This window comes from Atta colombica, unplaced genomic scaffold (assembly GCF_001594045.1).
Source record: "Atta colombica isolate Treedump-2 unplaced genomic scaffold, Acol1.0 scaffold126, whole genome shotgun sequence".
In the NCBI taxonomy this organism is placed as follows: domain Eukaryota; kingdom Metazoa; phylum Arthropoda; class Insecta; order Hymenoptera; family Formicidae; genus Atta; species Atta colombica.
Genome location: NW_017259213.1, coordinates 4,708,478 through 4,727,678, shown reverse-complemented (window position 1 = coordinate 4,727,678; position 19,201 = coordinate 4,708,478). Strand labels below are relative to the sequence as shown.

The 19,201-nt window shown below is 34.0% G+C and overlaps 4 protein-coding genes across 5 annotated transcripts in view; 2 read left to right on the top strand and 2 right to left on the bottom strand.

Moving 5' to 3' along the window:
• Positions 1 to 2,330: 2,330 nt before the first annotated feature.
• Positions 2,331 to 4,853, top strand: LOC108695003. The gene is made up of 2 exons (XM_018204710.1): positions 2,331 to 2,646; positions 4,115 to 4,853. Exon 2 carries the CDS (start codon positions 4,115 to 4,117, stop codon positions 4,832 to 4,834), a length of 720 nt encoding a protein of 239 aa, XP_018060199.1. The 5' UTR covers positions 2,331 to 2,646; the 3' UTR covers positions 4,835 to 4,853.
• Positions 4,854 to 5,365: 512 nt separating this feature from the next.
• LOC108695002 lies at positions 5,366 to 7,809 on the bottom strand. The gene is made up of 2 exons (XM_018204709.1): positions 6,439 to 7,809; positions 5,366 to 5,819 (listed from the first exon to the last, which is right to left on the bottom strand). Exons 1-2 carry the CDS (start codon positions 7,780 to 7,782, stop codon positions 5,508 to 5,510), a joined length of 1,656 nt encoding a protein of 551 aa, XP_018060198.1. The 5' UTR covers positions 7,783 to 7,809; the 3' UTR covers positions 5,366 to 5,507.
• Positions 7,810 to 8,963: 1,154 nt separating this feature from the next.
• Positions 8,964 to 13,422, bottom strand: LOC108695074. Of its 2 annotated transcripts, none has more exons than XM_018204822.1 (4): positions 13,338 to 13,422; positions 10,447 to 10,617; positions 10,249 to 10,377; positions 8,964 to 10,152 (listed from the first exon to the last, which is right to left on the bottom strand). In XM_018204822.1, exons 1-4 carry the CDS (start codon positions 13,338 to 13,340, stop codon positions 9,964 to 9,966), a joined length of 492 nt encoding a protein of 163 aa, XP_018060311.1. In that variant the 5' UTR covers positions 13,341 to 13,422; the 3' UTR covers positions 8,964 to 9,963. The 2 variants fall into 2 exon arrangements, with proteins under 2 accessions (XP_018060311.1, XP_018060310.1); XM_018204821.1 differs by lacking the exon at positions 13,338 to 13,422 and adding an exon at positions 11,378 to 11,441.
• A 2,465-nt stretch (positions 13,423 to 15,887) lies between these two features.
• The window catches only part of LOC108684119 (cytosolic carboxypeptidase 1-like), a 31,186-nt gene continuing 27,872 nt past the window's right edge, over positions 15,888 to 19,201 (top strand). Inside the window, exons 1-2 of the mRNA XM_018188218.1 lie at positions 15,888 to 15,985; positions 18,510 to 18,658. Coding sequence (XP_018043707.1) covers positions 15,888 to 15,985; positions 18,510 to 18,658 — 247 coding nt within the window. The remainder of the gene's footprint in view (positions 15,986 to 18,509; positions 18,659 to 19,201) is intronic.

Genomic DNA, 19,201 nt, shown 5'->3' with positions numbered 1-19,201 from the left:
ATCCAACGATGAAAAACCGAGCATGATCGGGGAGTACTTTACCTTCATAAAACCGGATAGCTCGGAATACGAGTGCTTTGCTCCCACTCGTGTTTTTATACTCGTGTGCTCGACCTCTTGACCGGCGGGGGATCATAATGTTAGAGCCGGTTCTGGGAACTTTGTCGATCTGGTGGTTGGTGGTATACGCTAACATTTTGCTGCTGCTGTCACCATTGGTGCTACTGATGATTTTCTTCCTACCGAATTTCCCGATCTTATTGCTGCGACGAATCTGTTACATACCAATTGAGTCGATCTGACTAAAATTAAATCGTCGATTGATCTATCGGTCGGCGATTTATCGGATATCATATTTGATATGATCGCGAATGCGGTTGTTGTTATATTATCTTTTATTATCATCATGTGGCGAGTAGCTAAAACAGTTTATAATGTAACGCGTATATAATATAAACTTAAACACAATGAAAAGCATAGGCAATTATAAGGAAATAACAGATTTTAATCAGAAACAGTACATTCTGTATACATAGTTTCTGATAGGTTGAATATCTGTTATTCTCTGTACTGAAAAAAAATTATAAAAATTACAAAATTACAACAAATTACAAAAAATCCTAGTACATATTTCTTTGAATAATATTGAAGAAACATTTATTTTGTACAATAAAAAATTTATAATTAAATCAAATTAATGGTTTTTGTATCAAATAAAGAAATATATATATTTACATTTAGTATAAATATTTAAAATTATTTCAACAAATATTTATTAAAATTTAACATTTTTTTCCTTTTGTCTGTGTTTTTCATTGTGTTTAAGGTTTAATTGCACGATTAAAAAACATAGACAATAGGAACAGGAATAAAGACTTATTAAAAACTGTGTATATCAGAATACGTAACATTATTTTGCTTGTATTTTTCATTATGTTAAGGTTTTAGGCATAATTGTGTGTCACTCGAAAATAATCAAAAAGAATGCTCGAGCAATCGCGAATTTTGGCAGCTTCGATAAAGATTTTAATTGCTCACTAGCTAGGTTAAGTATTTATGCGCTCTTTTAGATTATTAAAATTCATAATAACAATGCGTTTACATGTAAGTGTGAACCGAGTTGAAAGTTCAGTTTTTGCTATAGCAGTCATTAGAAGTATTGATATAGGCACGAAGCGACCAAATGCATCTTCGTCAAACAAAGAATAATGAGAGGCGATTACGCGAGGAATTCGCACGTAGTGTTTACGCTTCTACGCATACACGCTGATGTTCAAGTGCGTTGACTTACTAAGTTATGCATGATGAATTCCAACGAGACGCTTTTCTTGCTTTGCACGCCGTAAAAACGGCTGATATATGTGTATATGGAATTTTGGATGTTATAGCGTGATTTATTGTACGTAAAAATTCCGTCGCAAGCCCATATCAGCGTTTTATTATTCTTTCACGAACTTATATATTAATAATTATAACGGTAAACACGGAACGCGAATTCATCAAATGAGAGAAATCAGAATTATGAAATTTTTGAATGCACTCGCTTATAATTCTTATACGTATGTTATATGCTCGAAAGTTTCCCAAAAGAAACTAAATTTTATTCAAATAGAATTTGTTAGTAATGATCGTTTGTAATTATTGTAAACAGTATTGTACGATAATAATAACATTTCGTTTAATAAATTGACATCGCTGTGCAAAAAGAGATACGATTATTGTATATTTTTAAACATAATATATATCTTTTGCCATTTCCGTATGTGTCACTTTCAAGGACAAATACATGTAGTAATTATAATGGCTTGTAATTAGAATTGAGAGACCAAGGTAAACTACTTTGTTCGATGGAAATCGACTTATTATCGAGTTATTTATGAACTGACGGCGCAGGAAAAACGGATTATTGTCATTTTGTTTTCTGATTGAATACCTTGCAGATAACAGCTGGGAAGAATAAGACTCAGTATTCGTTAATACGTCAGAAATGATTGAAAACGGTCTATACACATATATAAATGTAGAGTCTTATTTTTTACTCATTCTTGCATAAACTTGATCATAAATGTATAGTAATACGTGTATTAAGTATACAAAGAATCTCGAAAATTTGACATAAAAATTTAATATAAATAATTATTAAAACATAAAATTAAAATTCTGTTTGATCTTTTTTACATAATTCGTGTAGCGGCAGAATCTGGATTTTAAAGATATTAAATATATATCATGCATTTGACGCAATTATATAAAAATGGCATGTCTGCTATTTGCTGTGATTAAATTATTGAGCCGATGTATACCGTTTCAAAAGCGGTTTTCTCGAAAACATGCGTCCCAGGAATCATTCGCTTGTATGCTATACTCGATCGCATCGGTGAAGGAGACATATTGCAAACGGCTGTCCTTCTGCAGTTCTACCGCTGATATAGGCTGGTCCGAAGTTGGACGTTACAGTGATCGGAGAGTACTTTCGCCGAGAGTCGCTCGTAGTGGGGGAGGCAGGACTTGAACCCTGGAACCCTATGGGCCATATATACTACGGGCTCATGCAGCGCTCTTACTACTTGTGGTGTCAGCTTCTCGTGGATTCTTCGCCGTACAGGAAACGCATAGGAGACGGAAATTGATAAGAGTGACGTGAAGGTGAGTATACGAATCGAGTAATACGCACTGCTCCGCTAACTATAATTCTGATAGAACCAAGGACGAGCTGATTCGACAAGGTGACAGTGATATCTGTTGGAGATAGGAAATGATACGTGCAAATGACACCGTGAAGTTATGAATGCTGATGAGGTGATTCACCGGTACAATGCCATGTACATATTTCCGTGATCTTAATTATTCGCCTTGTGAAACCTACGCTGTCTGACAGGCTTTAGTCGTACCTTTCAACCCTTTCTACTTGGCGTCTGTTTCCTGTTCACTATACGTAGAAAGAATATTCTCGATATATTGATCCAAAATGTATATTTTAATATAACTTTTGATATAACAAAAAACAAATTTATACGGATGTAAAGTTAAATAATTTTTTTTGTAATAAAGACAAAGATATTTCGTAGTCGATTTTTATTTTAAAATCGTCTTATATTTAAAACAGTCTCAACATGTCACGAACCAATTAGAAAGCCGTATTAGCATCTTAAGACATTATTTAAGATGGTCTTGAAATAAGAATAGATTATGAATACCGACAATATTTAAGACAGACTTAAATATAAGAATCGACTATAAATATCGATCAAAAAAATTGAAAGTTCGGTTGTGTTGATTCTTTATTGTAATTTTGTTTATATAGTAATCTTTTATATTTTTCACTAAAAATCTATATTGTTGATAACAGATGAGATACAACAGATTGAGATTCAAATCAATAAACATTATTTGTTAAGCTGGTCTGCGGCTTTGTAACATTTCACCAGCTATATTGTTCTGAGAGCTTGAACTTCAAACACGATAGGAATTCAAATGCAATAATTCAATCTCGAGTACACGCCTATGAGCATAGCCGGGGTAACATTCCGTGCACGTGGCTCTCGAATTTGTATGCAGTGTTTTGCGCGCTTACACGCGAGGCACTTGCGCCACTGGTATCAGTTACTTTTCCAGAAACAATAATAGTGTCAGTTACTTTCACAGAAACACTCCCATCTTCTCTCGGCGTTGTTCGTCATTTCGAATATTTTCGATCATTTCCTTATTAGGAAGAACAATACTATTATATAATAATCATATAAAATATATTTATTATGTTGAATCCTTCTGCAATTATTATATTTTTTATACGTAACTAGAAATCCTTATTATGACGAAAAAAAAAATAAAGAAGAATGTTAAAAAGAGGCTAATTTCTGCCGAAAAAGGTGCGTTTGGGGAACACTTTGAAAATTGAGTACGAATATGGTGTATTTATCCAAATTTCAATATTCTTATTTAATTTTCAAGGTGTTCTCCAAATGCCACGAATTTTTTAATAATTTATCGTATCCAGTCAAAATCTACAAAAAAAATTATTCTTTTATTTATATCTTTTAGAGCATGGCCCCTCTTTAATATCCTTCTTTATTTATGAAAAACTAAAAGATTAATGGAAAAATATTTTTTCTAGATGAAGCTGCTAATTTTGTGCACATTAACTACTATCGCATTTGCTGCGCCTCCTCAAGGATCGCGACGGAGTCTCCTCAAGGTACCGAGGGTGTATAATGCCGTGATTACGAGCAATCAGAATCTATCGCCGTCGCGAGCATTCCCTGTGATACAACCAATCTTCCATCGAACCGCCATCGGCTACGTGCCACCGTTCTATTATACGCAGATAGCATCTCACTTTGTCGAGCCGGAAGTAGTGCATTATCCCCTGTTCGCCGCTGATAAAGCGGTCAGGAACGACCAAGCGCAGACCTCTTCCTCAACGTCGCGCCTAGCCGAGTCGATGAGCTTTGGTATCGCAAAAGAACATGAAGACACGGCTATCACCGATCGTGAGAAGGAAAACAATCCGAAAAACGGTACGAAGAACTCTGCGAAGAAGAACGAGCAGGAGCCATTGACCTTCTATCCGAACTATCGTTCCCTCTACTACGAGCCGTACATCTATACGTACAATGGCTTCAACCCACATCTCGTACCTGGCACTTACTACATCAATTACCAGCCTTACGAGTCTTTGGAACCAATTCCAGCTACCACGCCGAGAAACATCGATTCCGATCATCTATTACCAAGTTTCCACGACGAGAAGAGAACCCATACGAAAAATGACCGAGAAAAAATACCAGATGTACCACCGCAGCCTCTTCCGATTTCCATTCCAAAGAGATCTTGAACTTTGCAAAGTGAAAATATTGATATTTAGAACTGAATGGTGATAAATAGGTGAAAAAAAGGCTCCGTGAATTTGTTTAATGAATGTTACAGTGTGAATAAATATAAAATTTGTCAGAATTTCTTGCTTCCTTCTTTTATTTCTTTAATTTTTTTTAAGAAAGTAAGAATCTTTATTGCTACATGTTGAGGAATAATCAATGCTTGTTGGCGCAGCTGTGCAATTGGCATTTAGTACATTGATTGCGCCATTACATTGAACTGCAATTGTTTGAGTATATAATCTCTAATCTACATGACAATGCAGATATTCGACAAGTTGAAGAATTCTATCTACAATAACGCTACGTTCTACACTAATATTGAATCAGAAGAATAATAATAAGTACTTTAATATTTTGATTATTTGCGCAGATATCTTTTATGAAAAATTTTTTTTATTTTTTGTGATGTATCTTTCGTATGTGTTAAGATTGTCTTGTTTTTTTAAGATTATTTGTTCTTAATACGAAGTAAGATCAAACAAACAATGTCATAAAAAATCAATATATTTATAAAAATATTACTTAATTTTTCATATTAATGATTTTTTCATATTAATGATTTATACGTGTATGACATAATGTTACCTAGCTTATTTATTTTTATACGTTGCTTGTATCTTGATTAGCCTACTACTTATCGCAAACCTCACCAATTTTATTGATACCCCAAACCTTTATTATGTAGGAAAATCCTTCGTTCTCGTAACCCTGTAGCCTCAGTTTTGCATATTCGTATCCACGGCCTCCGGAATCCAATGCGACAGTCGCTCTAGTTTCGTTATATCGCAACGCTTCTACGCAAGTGATGCAGACAGGGCCTTGAATGATTACTTCAAACAGAGCATCAAGGTTCGAAGGACCCCTTAATCCTAGAAGCAAATTGTGTTGATACATAATTTTTCCTTCGCACTTTCCCCATCGTAGGTTGCCTTCGGTGTTATTCTAGAAAATAAAACATATAATAATCCGTAAGATATCATGTAATAGAATATTCTACTCTTATAGTAAAAAACTTTACAATGACGTCACAGTAGGCTCACAAAATTGTCACTATGAGATTATCAAAAGGTCACATTATTATCTTAATTTGTACATGTCATAGCAGCATTACAGTGAGGTACAATTTTTTATGACCGCTTCATAATCATGTCATAGTAATGTTACCTGTGACAAAGCGAACATTCGCATGTCACCATGACATTTTTGCTATGGGAATAAAAAGCGAAAATAGAGACAGTCTTGATAAAGAGTAGTTCATCTTTCAATCTTTAAGCGTGAAATTTCATTCTTCAGAGAGAAATTAATTTTTTTATTCAAAAAAATTTTAGAGAATACATTTTGTACTAAGGCAATTAAAAAATACTCTCTGAGTTCTTTGGGAAAAATCTTGTCCTAAGGAGTGAAGATTGAGCCAATCTTAAAAAAGAGTAGCTGAATTTTCAATCTTTAAGAGTGAGATTTCACTCTTCAGAGTGACATTCATTCTAAAAGTTTTATATTAAAATTGAAACGATAGAAATTCATAAGAGATGTAAAAGTGATATTTATTGTATTAATGCACCTTATCTGCTGAATTGTTAGCGCAGTCTTCGATGTTCTCTGTTTCACTGGTGTAATTTTGTGCCTGCTTGGATCGCGTTTTCGACGTGAAAGTGCCATTTGAGGATAAATTCGTGCAGGGCGTGGGTGTGACGAAATAATCCAATGCGTTTCTTTCGCTATTATCGCTGCTTCTTACTTGAGACAAATCCGTGTCAGATTTGAAACCGGGTTCAATTTCAGGAACGAAGTTTCGTCGATTGTCCAGTTCCGTTGGTATTTTGTTGTATCGCGATTCGTTGCTATATATTGGATCTATCTTTGTGGATGGATGAAGAAAAGTTGCAGTGTTCCTCGCCGTCGAGTCTTTATTAGAATATATACGTCCGAGATTGAACAGGGTAACATTGCTTGTCGGCGACACGTTGTTGTACTTTAATCGCGGCGTCGTACTTGTTCGATTAGCGTATCGCGCGTTTATTTCACGCTGCCGAGCATAATATCTGTCCATGGCAGCTTTTCGCTGTGCATAATAGTCATTGTCGTTTCTTCGCGAAGATTCGTCAATAGCGAGGCTTCTTCTCATTCTGCTTGTTTCTCTTAAAAATTTCGAATTCTTTATATATCTATTAAGCCCGTCTAGTGAAACTATTCTATATAGCGGAACTCTCGTAAAATTTCCTTTATTTACGTTTTTTGGTACATTACTTGCATCACCACTGTCACTATCGTTTCTTTGCGAAGAATAATCAACAGCGAGGCTTCTTCTCGTTCTGCTTGCTTCACTTAAAAATTTTGAAAGATTCTTTGTGTATTTATTGAACGGATTTAGTGAAACTGTTTTGTATAACGGAAGTCTGTATATTTTTTTCGTAAAATTTCCTTTATTTACGTTTTTTGATACTTCACTCGCATCATGATTAACCACTGTACAATCGTCTGTATTTGATGAATGTAATTCCGAAAATGTAGAGTTCCTTTTATATCTATTCGCGTGTCCTGAATTCTTTCTCATCACGAAATGTTCATATTTCTCCGGATGCACGACGTAACGCAACGATTCCTCGTCTGAGAGGAAATTGTCTTTATCGGACATCGCTTCGTTGACAGGTTCAAAGTTAAATTTATTGTGCGCATTTCTACAATTGCCGTTAGTACAACCAGCCGATGCACTACGCGTGATATCATCATTAGAATATTTATGCATCACTCTTATGATTACCGATCCAATTCTGGACTGTTGATATGGAGTTCTTGCTGTGGTCCTCTTTCGTGGTTTTCGCAATTTTACAGATTCCGAAAATGATACACTCGCGAGAAGAACCAGCACTGCGATTGCCCATAACGTTCCATGGCGAACAATCATTTTTGTAAACGTCGATATCGACGAGCGCGTTCCAAGGAAATCGATGTACTGATGGACTCGAAGACTTCTCATCATCTTTGACCCCATTTTATCTTGGATTCTCGGGGTAAGTGACCTCGACGTTTTTTTCATTGTAACAACGATTGATTTATCGAAGCCAAGTTACTCCGTCGCTATCCTGTTCTTTGTGAGGCGATATCAAATCTATCGAATTCTGTCGATTTAATAAATAGCTTTTCTGATATGAAAAATTAATAAATGTTTGTTAATAAATTTATAATAGAGATTTTGTTTATTTACAATAGAGCTATTGATATTCAATATCAATATCGATTATTCGAGATTTTTCTAGATTCGATGTCAAATATAGAATAGAAAAAGTATAGAAATGCAATATCGAATAAGATCTTTAAATTATTCATATATTAAATACTTTTAAATAAAAGCATTAATATATCTATAATATAATTAGTTTATATCATTTTATCAGAAGCAGTGCATAAATGTGCGTAAATCACAAACTTTTGTGCTATATAGTATCATAGTATTTTTACCCTGCAAACACAATAGTTGTAATTTTTAAGCTTTATAAGGAATTGACCAATTATAGTCGATTATTCTTTTCATTCAACTGTAAGTTCGGATCTACAATAGGTATTTTAAGTCTTAAACCATAAGAAACTATCCAATTATAGTTGAATGCGAGGAGAATAATTGATTGTAATCCATTTCTTATGGCTTAAAAATCTATTGTAAATCCGGGCTAATTGATCACTTTCTTAAGGTTTACTACATCTAGTGTTTTAAGACTAATGACTTATAGAAAGCTTATTATCTGTCTATAGTATATGTATAAGCGAGTTAACAGTCTAAGGTGCATGCCACTTGATACTCGCAACGTTCATTTTATCCTTGTTGTTTATCAAGTATTAAACAAGGACAAGTCGATGATTCACATTGCTATATTTTTCGTTCTATGCATGTGATTGCTATTTCTCATGCATGCGAATGAATAAGATGTGTAGATGCAAGTAGTATGGATTGATCTTAATTATTGAAAAAGAAAATTTAAAGAATGAATCTGGCTGTGAATGATGTAAAAAAATCACTATGGATTTGACAGATTTAGGAAAAAGTACGTCAATAGAAGCAGTATGTCAGGAAACAGAAGTGTATCATTGATGTAAATAAATATTATTACTTTTACATACAAAATTTAACAATATTATTACAATACAAAGGAGAATACTACAATATAAATAAATTTTGAATATTTTTCAATTAAAATGAAAAAGTTTCGAGATGTACAAATTACATATTATATTGTATACGTGTATTTAAGACTTAGGCTATGTTCAGATTTCTATCTTTTAGAGTGTCACTAGATATTATTTTATTCTTGTTATTCGCCGAATAACAAGAGGTGTGTTTTTTTTATTTCTACAGATTCCTACATAGACTACACTAGTAATATTTTTCTCGCTTTCGCCAAATATTAAATATATACCTATCTCATTTTAAGTTCCAAAAGTATACTAACTTAGTTATAAAAAAGACCTAAGGATAACAGGTACTTGAAGGGAGAGAAGCACAAGTGGGAACTAAACATGCTTTTAAAGAGCTGTTTCAGCGAAATCGAGTGTATTGCTCATATTAGAAAAACATCAAGAACATGAAAGCATGTTCATTTTTACTAAAAAAATAGTTAAAACTTAAATTCTTCTTTTTTTATTTCAATTATAAATATTAATCAGCGAAATTTTATTTGATATATTAATTGTTTATTTGATATTAATATGAATACTTTTTAAATTAACAAATATATTTATATTTGATATTTTTTTCCTCAATATCAACATCTCTCTCTCTATTTTGCAAATAACTTCAAGCAACTTTCAAATGATAATTTGAAATAGGGAAAAGATAAATAAAGTGAAACCTACAAAATCTTAATTTTACAAATATCAGACGCTATTCTTGCGTACGAATGTAACAGTGCATTATTTTTCTCTTTTAATAAAAATTTGGTCAAAAAGAATTTTTTAACACATATCTTGGATGTAGCGCAACATAAATATAAAAGTAACATTAAAAAAGCGAACATTTGTCATATTAAACGATAGTACTTATTGTAACTTTTCACATATATGCTACGTTGTACACTTATCAAGAAGAATTATCTCATATTGCTTCCACAGTTATGGAATCGTTATCTGTATTTTCTGGGTTTTTTGTCTCTGTATTCGGATCGACTTTCGTATCTAACTTTTCGATGCCATCGTAATCGTTTTTATCGGAAGATTGTTCTGTCGATGTTGGCGGAAGTGCCGGAGATATTCCTGGATGAAATGGTGTCAGCACAGGATAAACCTGGAATAATACAAGTTATTCATTTGTATATGTAGCTTACAGTGTACAACTCGAGTGATCTTTTTGAATAAAAATTCATTAAAATAATATAATTACAGGATTTAATGGAATCCGGATATCATAAATTGGTGTTTCATAATAGAAACTGTAAGCAGGAAAGTGAGAAATCTCTGGTGTGTTGCTAACATGAAGAGTATTCGATATACCTCCCGCGTTTGAATACATCTAAAAAGACGCATTATGTTACAGATGATATTAAAGCATTAGTTGTAGAATATTTTATGTCTGTAATACATTGTAAATGTAATAGGGAGAATGCGTATCTTGATATGCGGCAAGATATTGCTGTTGTCCAATTCCGGGCATGGAATACAGATGATTAGTGCTGACTAAAGTCGACCATAATGGTTTCGATACTGCTACTCCAACTATCACCGCGAAGAAAATTACGAATGACAATGAACCCTGCAAACAAATTTAAAATTAAACACATTTCGAAATACGTTTACATAGTAATTTAGATTTTATATTTAAATAGTTAGATGAAAAACATAACATTAAAATATAGAATTAGTAGTGCTTCTAATATATCTATAATATATTCTAATATATTTATATATCTTATATTTCATTTATATTTATTATTATATATTATATATTTATTTAAAGTTTTCTTAATTATCGGTATTGTTAGGGTATAATGCGTTTGTTTATTGTTTCTCAAAAGCGTAGATGAGAAACATCCGCAATAACTTCTTAAAATGAGATTTGCCCATTGAATTTCGTGTGTTGCATGTGAATGATCCGAGTAAACAAGAAATGAAATTACTTTTCACGAAAACATCATGACGTCAGCGCAGTACGTATGACAATAATAATTCTATGAATATATTTCGCTATTTTGATCTATTTTTATTTTTTCATATTATCTGTACAGTAAGAATAAAGTAATTTTTACGATTTTATATAAATAATATTGTTATATATTATAAATAACAACAATTAATTAAATCTTTCATTTTTTGTGAAATATAAATTAAAAAATTTAAAGCAGAAATACAGCAAATCACTGACAAATTTAACAAGTATCACTTTATAAAAAACAAATAGGAAGAAATTCCGTTTCATTTTAATGTCAAATTGGCGCCAGACATATGCAAATAATCGAACAGAATAACAATAACAACAGTTCCACAGTAATGAATCACTGATAGCAACGACTCACCCGCATCTCTTATTTCTGTAGATTGCCGATAGCCTCAGATCGTATTCGAACTAACTTGAATTTCAGCCCTACCTGCGATTTATATATTCTCGGCCTGGAGAGTAAAGCCCCACCCCGTCGAACATCATCTGCGGCTTTTTTTTTGCTTCTACAAACGTTTACTCGTTGTGTCGTCTCGTCTCCCGATCGTTCGGGCAGCACACGCAAAATGCGGCGTACTATCCTTTCTTCTTTTTCTTTTTTTTTTTAACGCGGAACTCGTAACGCAATTCAAGAGAGCCGGTGAGAAGCGGCCTCGATATCAGTTTCAGTATCGACTTCAAGTATGATCGAAACCAAGCATTCTTTTAACGGTTAAATGTATCGCCGACGTTTGCTGATATCCTTGATCATAAACTTATGAACTTGTTATTATCTGGTTCTCTTAACGATTAATATATATATATATATATATATATATATATATATATATATATATACGTTGCAGGAAAGATTTAAAGATATTCTCTGTTTCCGCCTTTCGATTCTCGATTCTTTCGAAGAGGAACGCTTTAAGGGATTACGATTAAGGCGTTTAGAATAGAACCGGAGCTCAAAGGATTCGCTTTGCGACTATTTTATGTGTTCCTATCGGGAATTTCTATGTGTGCGATCTCAAAAACTCGATAAAGATAATTCCGAAAGAATGGATCGCGCGAGATTGTAGCGTTCAATAAAATCCGCCGCGTATTGATCGCTTTGCAAACGTCCTTCCCGCATGATTTGCGAAAGACGACGAAGGAGAAATTGATGTGCGCGAATAGAATACCGCATAGCGTGAGTGTTCCATAGAGTGGGTTTAAATGTTGAAAATGGTCGCGTGAACCGGTTATGCTCTTGTGCTTAGGTCATGAATAAGAGGCGTGGTCAGACCAAGTGTCCGTCTTATACGAACGTTGGATTTGAATTTCTAATGTTTCATCGATTCATGCTCTATGCAGCGTCCTTTTTATTGGCCTCGTGCCACGTTGTCGATCCGATAGTTATTAACACCGTAGCGTGAACGGAAACGTGACGTTTGAGTCGCGTGGGTGTATCGTCGCCGAACATGACGGTCACCTTGATGACAATTTGGCGGCTGAAATTTACCGACGTTTATACCAACCGTTGCCGCGTCGTTGATCAGATAAACATACATATAATGCTAAATGACGTAAAGATGCAATTTCGTCGAGTATGGTTGTCTCGATGAGAATCGCTGATAACGTCCTGCGGAGAATTAGATGAAAGAAAAAAAATTTAGCAGTGAGGCAATCTGACTGATGATAAATTATTGTTGATCAAACAAATGGGTAATAAATATTATAATAAATATGCAATTAATCTAATCGAATGTTTCTTTTTCTTTGACATACTTTAACATGAGTCTCTTCCACTATGACATATCTATGAATATTTTTTGTCTGTTATGAAAAATGGAGTTTTTGATATTTTATTCTTGAGAATGTATCTATCTTTTTAAAATAAATTTAATACTGATAATTTTTGTAAATACTTTGAAATTATTAACTCTCAACGATAATTCATGTGTTACGAATGTTAGATTATATAAACATTTATATTGTATATTATATAAAATTTGAGATTTCAATCTTATTTTACTTGTATTTTTCACGAGTTGAAAAATATTTGTTTTATTTAAATAATACAGTGTTTAATTTATTTCCTCGATTATCATTGAGTCAAGTTAACAATATTACGAGCAAGGAATCTACAAGCTGTGACTTCACTTCAAGAGATAGACTATAATTTAAATACTAATTTACATACAACATTTCATACTCTTCTCCTTCATATACGATAATAATATTGTACTTTACTTACAGTGAAGCAAATTAAATTATATTAATGCCATCATCAATAATTACATGTGTAATTATTATAGCATATGAAATTATCGTAAGATTAATCAGATCCTCACCATGATGGAAGTTTTCTTTCACCATGATTCTTTGCGCTGTTGATCGAAAGTTGAGTTTCACAGGATGGACTAATCCGGCGAGAGGAGAGCGTGGACCAATTTGAACTAAAGCGCCTTTACAGCAATCGATAGGAAAGCCTCGTGAGAACTCGACCGTGCTCGTGGAACTTCGCACGTTCGCTAATCAATCCGTAGGATTGCTCGAATTCGCGTTCATCAACAAGTGAGCTTCGTACACTTAATTGTCAGACAGCTTGGTTGCTCGGTTTTGTTCAACACTGGTATGCCAGTCGTCGTTCAACCCGGAGGTCGTGTAATTTCAGTGTTGATCGTACATGATCGCTGACTACGATGCTATCCTCGAAAGAGAAGAAGCTTTGAAGAGCAAGTCGCATTTCCTGCTTGATTACGGCTGCTTTCTTAACGCCTCCCTTTTCGCCTCAATTCTTAACACGATTCATCTCGATGTGTCTCGTGCCGGTTTGTTTTTGATAAACTCCACGAATGTCGTGTTCCGTTAATAACGCATCATGTGTCGTTTCGTGCACAATTTTAATGTCTTTATGACGGCGAACGTGCCGCACGTGAATAAACATGCGCCAATATGACAGCCGCACGCGAATATCGCGCCGTTGATACTACCTCTGATTTTATGATTTTAGGTAGTAATTAAATAAATAATCCAAATCTTTTTTCCAATGTGACATCTTAATTGCATCGAATAGTCATTCATAGAAACTTTTTGTTACAAATTATCGATTTTAATTGATTGAATTTAACACAAAAATCAAGAATCTAATTGTAAGCATGAGTTCTGCTAATCAGATTTCATATTCGCTATCCTACAAAACATTAGTAACAGTATGTCAAGCGTCAATATTATATAACAGTAACATTACGTCAAGCACCAATATTATATAACAGTAATTACATCAAGTATCAATATTATTAAATTATTTATCAATTTAATTATGATTACTCGTTTCGGTTTAGAACTATGTTTCAAGATTGACAAATTATCCTTACAATTAGCTTGAACTGGAAACTGTATAAATTCACAAGAAATATTATTAAACATGAAGAACCACCTCGAATATGGCATTTTTCGTTCACGTGTGTTTAATCTCATCGGTCTATTTTCATTTAATATTTATTACGTTAATGGTTGCATTCAGCAGAAAAAGCTACTGTTGCATAATTCCATAATATAATTGATTTATATGTTTAAATTTAATAAAGATCTAAGAATAAGACTAATCGTATTGAAGAATCTTATAACAGTTGCAAAACTGCTTTCTGTTAAATAATTATTATATAATTTGTTATATAATTAAATGTTGTAATTTCCTATTCAACAATGTCACTGTTGTGTACGTGTGCTATATTAATTTATATGATTAATTAATATTAATGTTACTGTAATGTTTGCTTTCAGTGATCATAATTAAAAATTGTTTTGCGTTTGACAATGAAAATTTATGAAAAACAATACTGGCTCATTTTTTATGCAATTCTCGTTACCGAAATGAGATGGTCTTTCATTGGATCTTTTCAAAATGCCGCTTGGATATTCAAAAAAATTTCAAAAAAATTTAAGCAAATCTGCCTTAAGTAATTCACATAGGTTTTAGAAACTTCTAATATTTCTTCAACGTCATACAAAATAATACGTAAACTAGATAAAATTTTGCAATATGTTCACCTGCTCGCCGTAACTCATTTCCACATCTTTCGCATTCTAGCAGAACCGATGACGTTTTGGAAGTCTATAGCAAAATCGCGGAAGTATTTTTCGTTTTGGCAAACCAAACGCGATGATGATCTTTGATGGCACTCGTTAAATAAACAGCAATTATTTTCTTGAGATTTTGCTTCTTGAGATCCTCGCACTGTAAAAGACGCGGAGAGAATTTCGTGTTCTGCCAGTTCTCTATTTTGTAAATTATTTGATTTCGAAAATGTTCATTTATTTTTCAAGAATCAAGTCCGACATAAAAATGTTAATAAATCTATATGCAAATATAGAACGAATCCTATCCATTGCAAAGAATGCACGTTTTTTCTTCATTTAATAAATCGTGTTACTTCGGTCTCTAGAATAGAAAGAGATAAAAGGAAGGAAGGAGTTCACACTTTCTTACGTCGAGACTTCGGCGATGCATCGCGGCGCATCGGTCGATGACGCGAGGGTGTTATCGCCGGGATAAGAGAAAGGGGGCGCGATTTTCGGGAAGCGGCCGTCGCTAAAAATAGACGCGCCCTGCGTGTGTGCGCGCGCGGTCTGCATTTAAACATAGTTTTGGCAGACAGAAACGTCAAATCGCCGTGGAGTGGCGAAGCGTGAGGATCGCTTCGCGAATTTCGCGCTCTCGCCAAGATCTTGCATCTAGTCGTTGGCATCGCGAAGAACAATTCTCTCACAACAGATATCTGTCAAATCACTCCGGAAAAGTCCCGAAAAAAATTTTATTCCCGAGAACCCTTTCTTAAATCAGTCATAACTTATCGAAATTCGGCTTTTGACAAAAGTAAATAGATGGAGGGAGAGTCATGAAAGGTACGTCGGTGGAATTCGACAAGGAGAATCGACAGCCGATGGCGACAATGCAACCAGTCGACGAGAATACAGCCGACGTCCAGCAGGAAGAGTAAAGAGCTTAGAAGACAGAATCGTATTTCTGTGTGTATATGTGTGTACGTGCGTGCTCGTCATCTCTGTCGCGATTTCCGGCGTCGACGATCGTATGTACGGTCGCGTAAGCTCTGTATGCGGTATTTACTTCAATATGCTTTTCTGATGATTGCTATATATTTATATAGCGAGGCAAAAGATTTAAAATTTTTTTCTGATATCAGTAGTAGATCTGTTTTATGAAAATTTAAAAACTTTAATTACATCGATAACACACGCTTTATTTATTATAATTATAAATCATTCACGTTTCCTTAATAGTTTGAATATCTTAAGCGACTTTAAAATACATTTCGCAAATCGGTAATAAATTCGGATGAAAAATAATCTGATCTCTGATATATATTCGCGTGTGAACGCTGAATTTGTTTCATTCGATATATTCTTTTTTCTTTTTATCGAGATTGCATCGCGATTCGTTACGCTTGAGCTAGCTTTTATGTACCAATTGAACGTGTAGCATTATCGGTCACTAAACATATACATTAATTATTATTGTTCGGCTCAAAGACGTCGAGTATATCATCGTTAAAGGAGCCTACAAAGCTATAATGTTCATTTCAATTATCCCACTTAATAAACCGACGCAAAGAAATTTTACGATTGTTACACCGTATCCTACGATTTCATTCAATCACCTTAGCTTCTCTTATTGACGCACCGATATAATGCTTAATGCAGTAACTCACACATTTCTTTAACTCTTTGAGAACATTTAGATAGTGAAAAAAATTTACTAAATCTTAAATATATATTTCTTTGAATAGTACTAACAATAAGACATTTACTTACAGTAAATAAATATTTATTCAATATAAGAATAATAGTTAAATCTAATGAATAACTTTTGTATCAAATAAATAAGTTTACATTTAGTAAATATTTATTTAGAACTATTCGAACAAATATTCATTAAAATTTAGTATTTTTTTTATATGTGTTTTCAAACTACACACTGTATATGTTACAGAAAAGTACACCCATTAAAGAATTTGTCTGTAATTAGTAAGCTATCAATAAATATCTTATCACTAAACATCAATCTTTTTGTTCTTATTTTTTTATCTGCCTGCTTTCTCTCTCTCTCTCTCTCTCTCTCTCTCTCTCTCTCTCTTGAAGAATAGTTTCATATCATTTAAATAGTTTCATATCAAATATTCCGCATGCCGTCCTCTGCTTTTAGTTGCTTCGCAATTTCACGTAGTTAAGATTAAACATGAGAAAATTAGATCTTACAAAAGATAAATTTAGGATAAATAGAGGCAAAATCAAAATAATTTTACGATGTTCTTAATATTGCCGACGATTTTTCATAACGTGGCCAAGTGAAACATGTCATTTAATATGACATGGTTACCTAGTTGATGCGAAATTGGACGCTTGATTATTCGATGAGTTCCTTCTGGTCGTTCTTTTCAGAATCGCAGCTCGTGCGAGGACAATCCGTGTGGCAGTTATTTTAGAGCGTCGCGTTTTACCTGATCATTTTAATTAACCTTGGCACCGACGCGTGTCAATTTTCCGATGGTTGACTTTATCCCCGCGACATTGACTAACCGACCAACTGATTGTGAATAGTGATTAACAGTTCTTCCGACCGCGTTGGCTGAAAGCCAATGAAGATTCATTGATGCGACGATGTATTGCCAACGGTCGCGCGATGCACACCATTGTTCGTCCCGTCGTGACAGAAAGCTATCGCTTTTGCATCTGTCATGGGTAACCTAAAGCAAGTTAGTATCATGATATAAATACATTTATATCATGGTTAGCATATTGATAAGAAATACGAAGGGAAAGACGAAATTCGCGATATCACTTGCATATATAAGAGAAAATAATCGTCAATTATCTTTTTCAGATATCATAAAGTCGTAATCATCTTATGGCTTGCTGGTTACGGTTTCTGTTTGATGGTTCTATTTTTAGCCAATCAGGATGCAGCTAGTCCGTACTAATTATGTTGTGATTAACTAAAATTATAGAATCGTCAACTATCAACCTGTAATGTGATTATTTAAAAGGGCTACCGCACATACTTTCCGTAACAATAACTGTAAGAAGTACCGTAAGAATTAGTCAATCACAATAAAAAGTTATCAAAATTTTCAACTCTGATTGGTAATGAGATGTAACAGTAGAGACCGTAATGAACATACGTTCTCTATTGTGATTGGTCAATTCGTTTACTACTTACGTTTTACTGCTTCACGTTTTTTTATATGTTTCTGGCTTCAGGTAAAACAAAATGTTAGCTTATTGCCTTTGTAATCCTTCATCGTTTCACTTGTTATCATAGGCAGAACTCGATTATATGTTTTTGCGCATATCGTTTTGATGTGTTCATTTTTGTCGTAGACTTACATTCATCAGAAAATCAGGAATGGCTTTTTGCAATTTCCGTGTTATCGATACGCATCGAACAGTCCCTTTTAGAAGAGTAAATGATATTTTGTTGTTTTTTGCAATGCGTTGTTTAGTGTGATGTCAGCGAATAATAAAAACGCGGATGAAGTCGTGAGCGATGCGCTGTTGGAGAAGCTTCGAACTTACGCGGCTAAACCGCAGGAAGCGGGCGACGCGCTCAGGACGATCGTGGCCAAGATTCATATGCGTATCACCTCATCAGGTATGCAACTCTATCGGAATTTCTCATCTCGCGACTCGATAACTTTGTATTTTAGAAGACATTGTGCTAATTAATCTTTTTTTTTTTGGCATTTACCGGCAATAAGGAATTTCTCAATTGTTTATTACAATTCTTGAATAACATTTTACAGATTTTAATTTTAATTTTATTTTAACGATATAAAAGCTGTACGTGTTTTGTATTTTTTAAATTTCTTTATCTCTTTTATCTCTCTATTTCGATTTTATAGCGAATCAGCGACGTTGCAGCAATTTCCCCTCTCATTAATGTTTCGTATCGCGTGTCGTCCCCATTAAAGGTCTCGTACGATAAGCGTACGATATTGCGCGCGAATCGTGGCAATAAAGTTCTAAACGAATCGGAAGGTAGATTGGACACTCCAGGGAGAAATTCGTGCCGGTATATTATTACTCTCGGCTAGCACGAAATCACGGTGGAACTTGCGCGATTTATCATTCTCATGTGATTCCCTCGCAATGGATGGCGAAGAAAATTGGTCGTCATATTCTGCGCCATCGCATT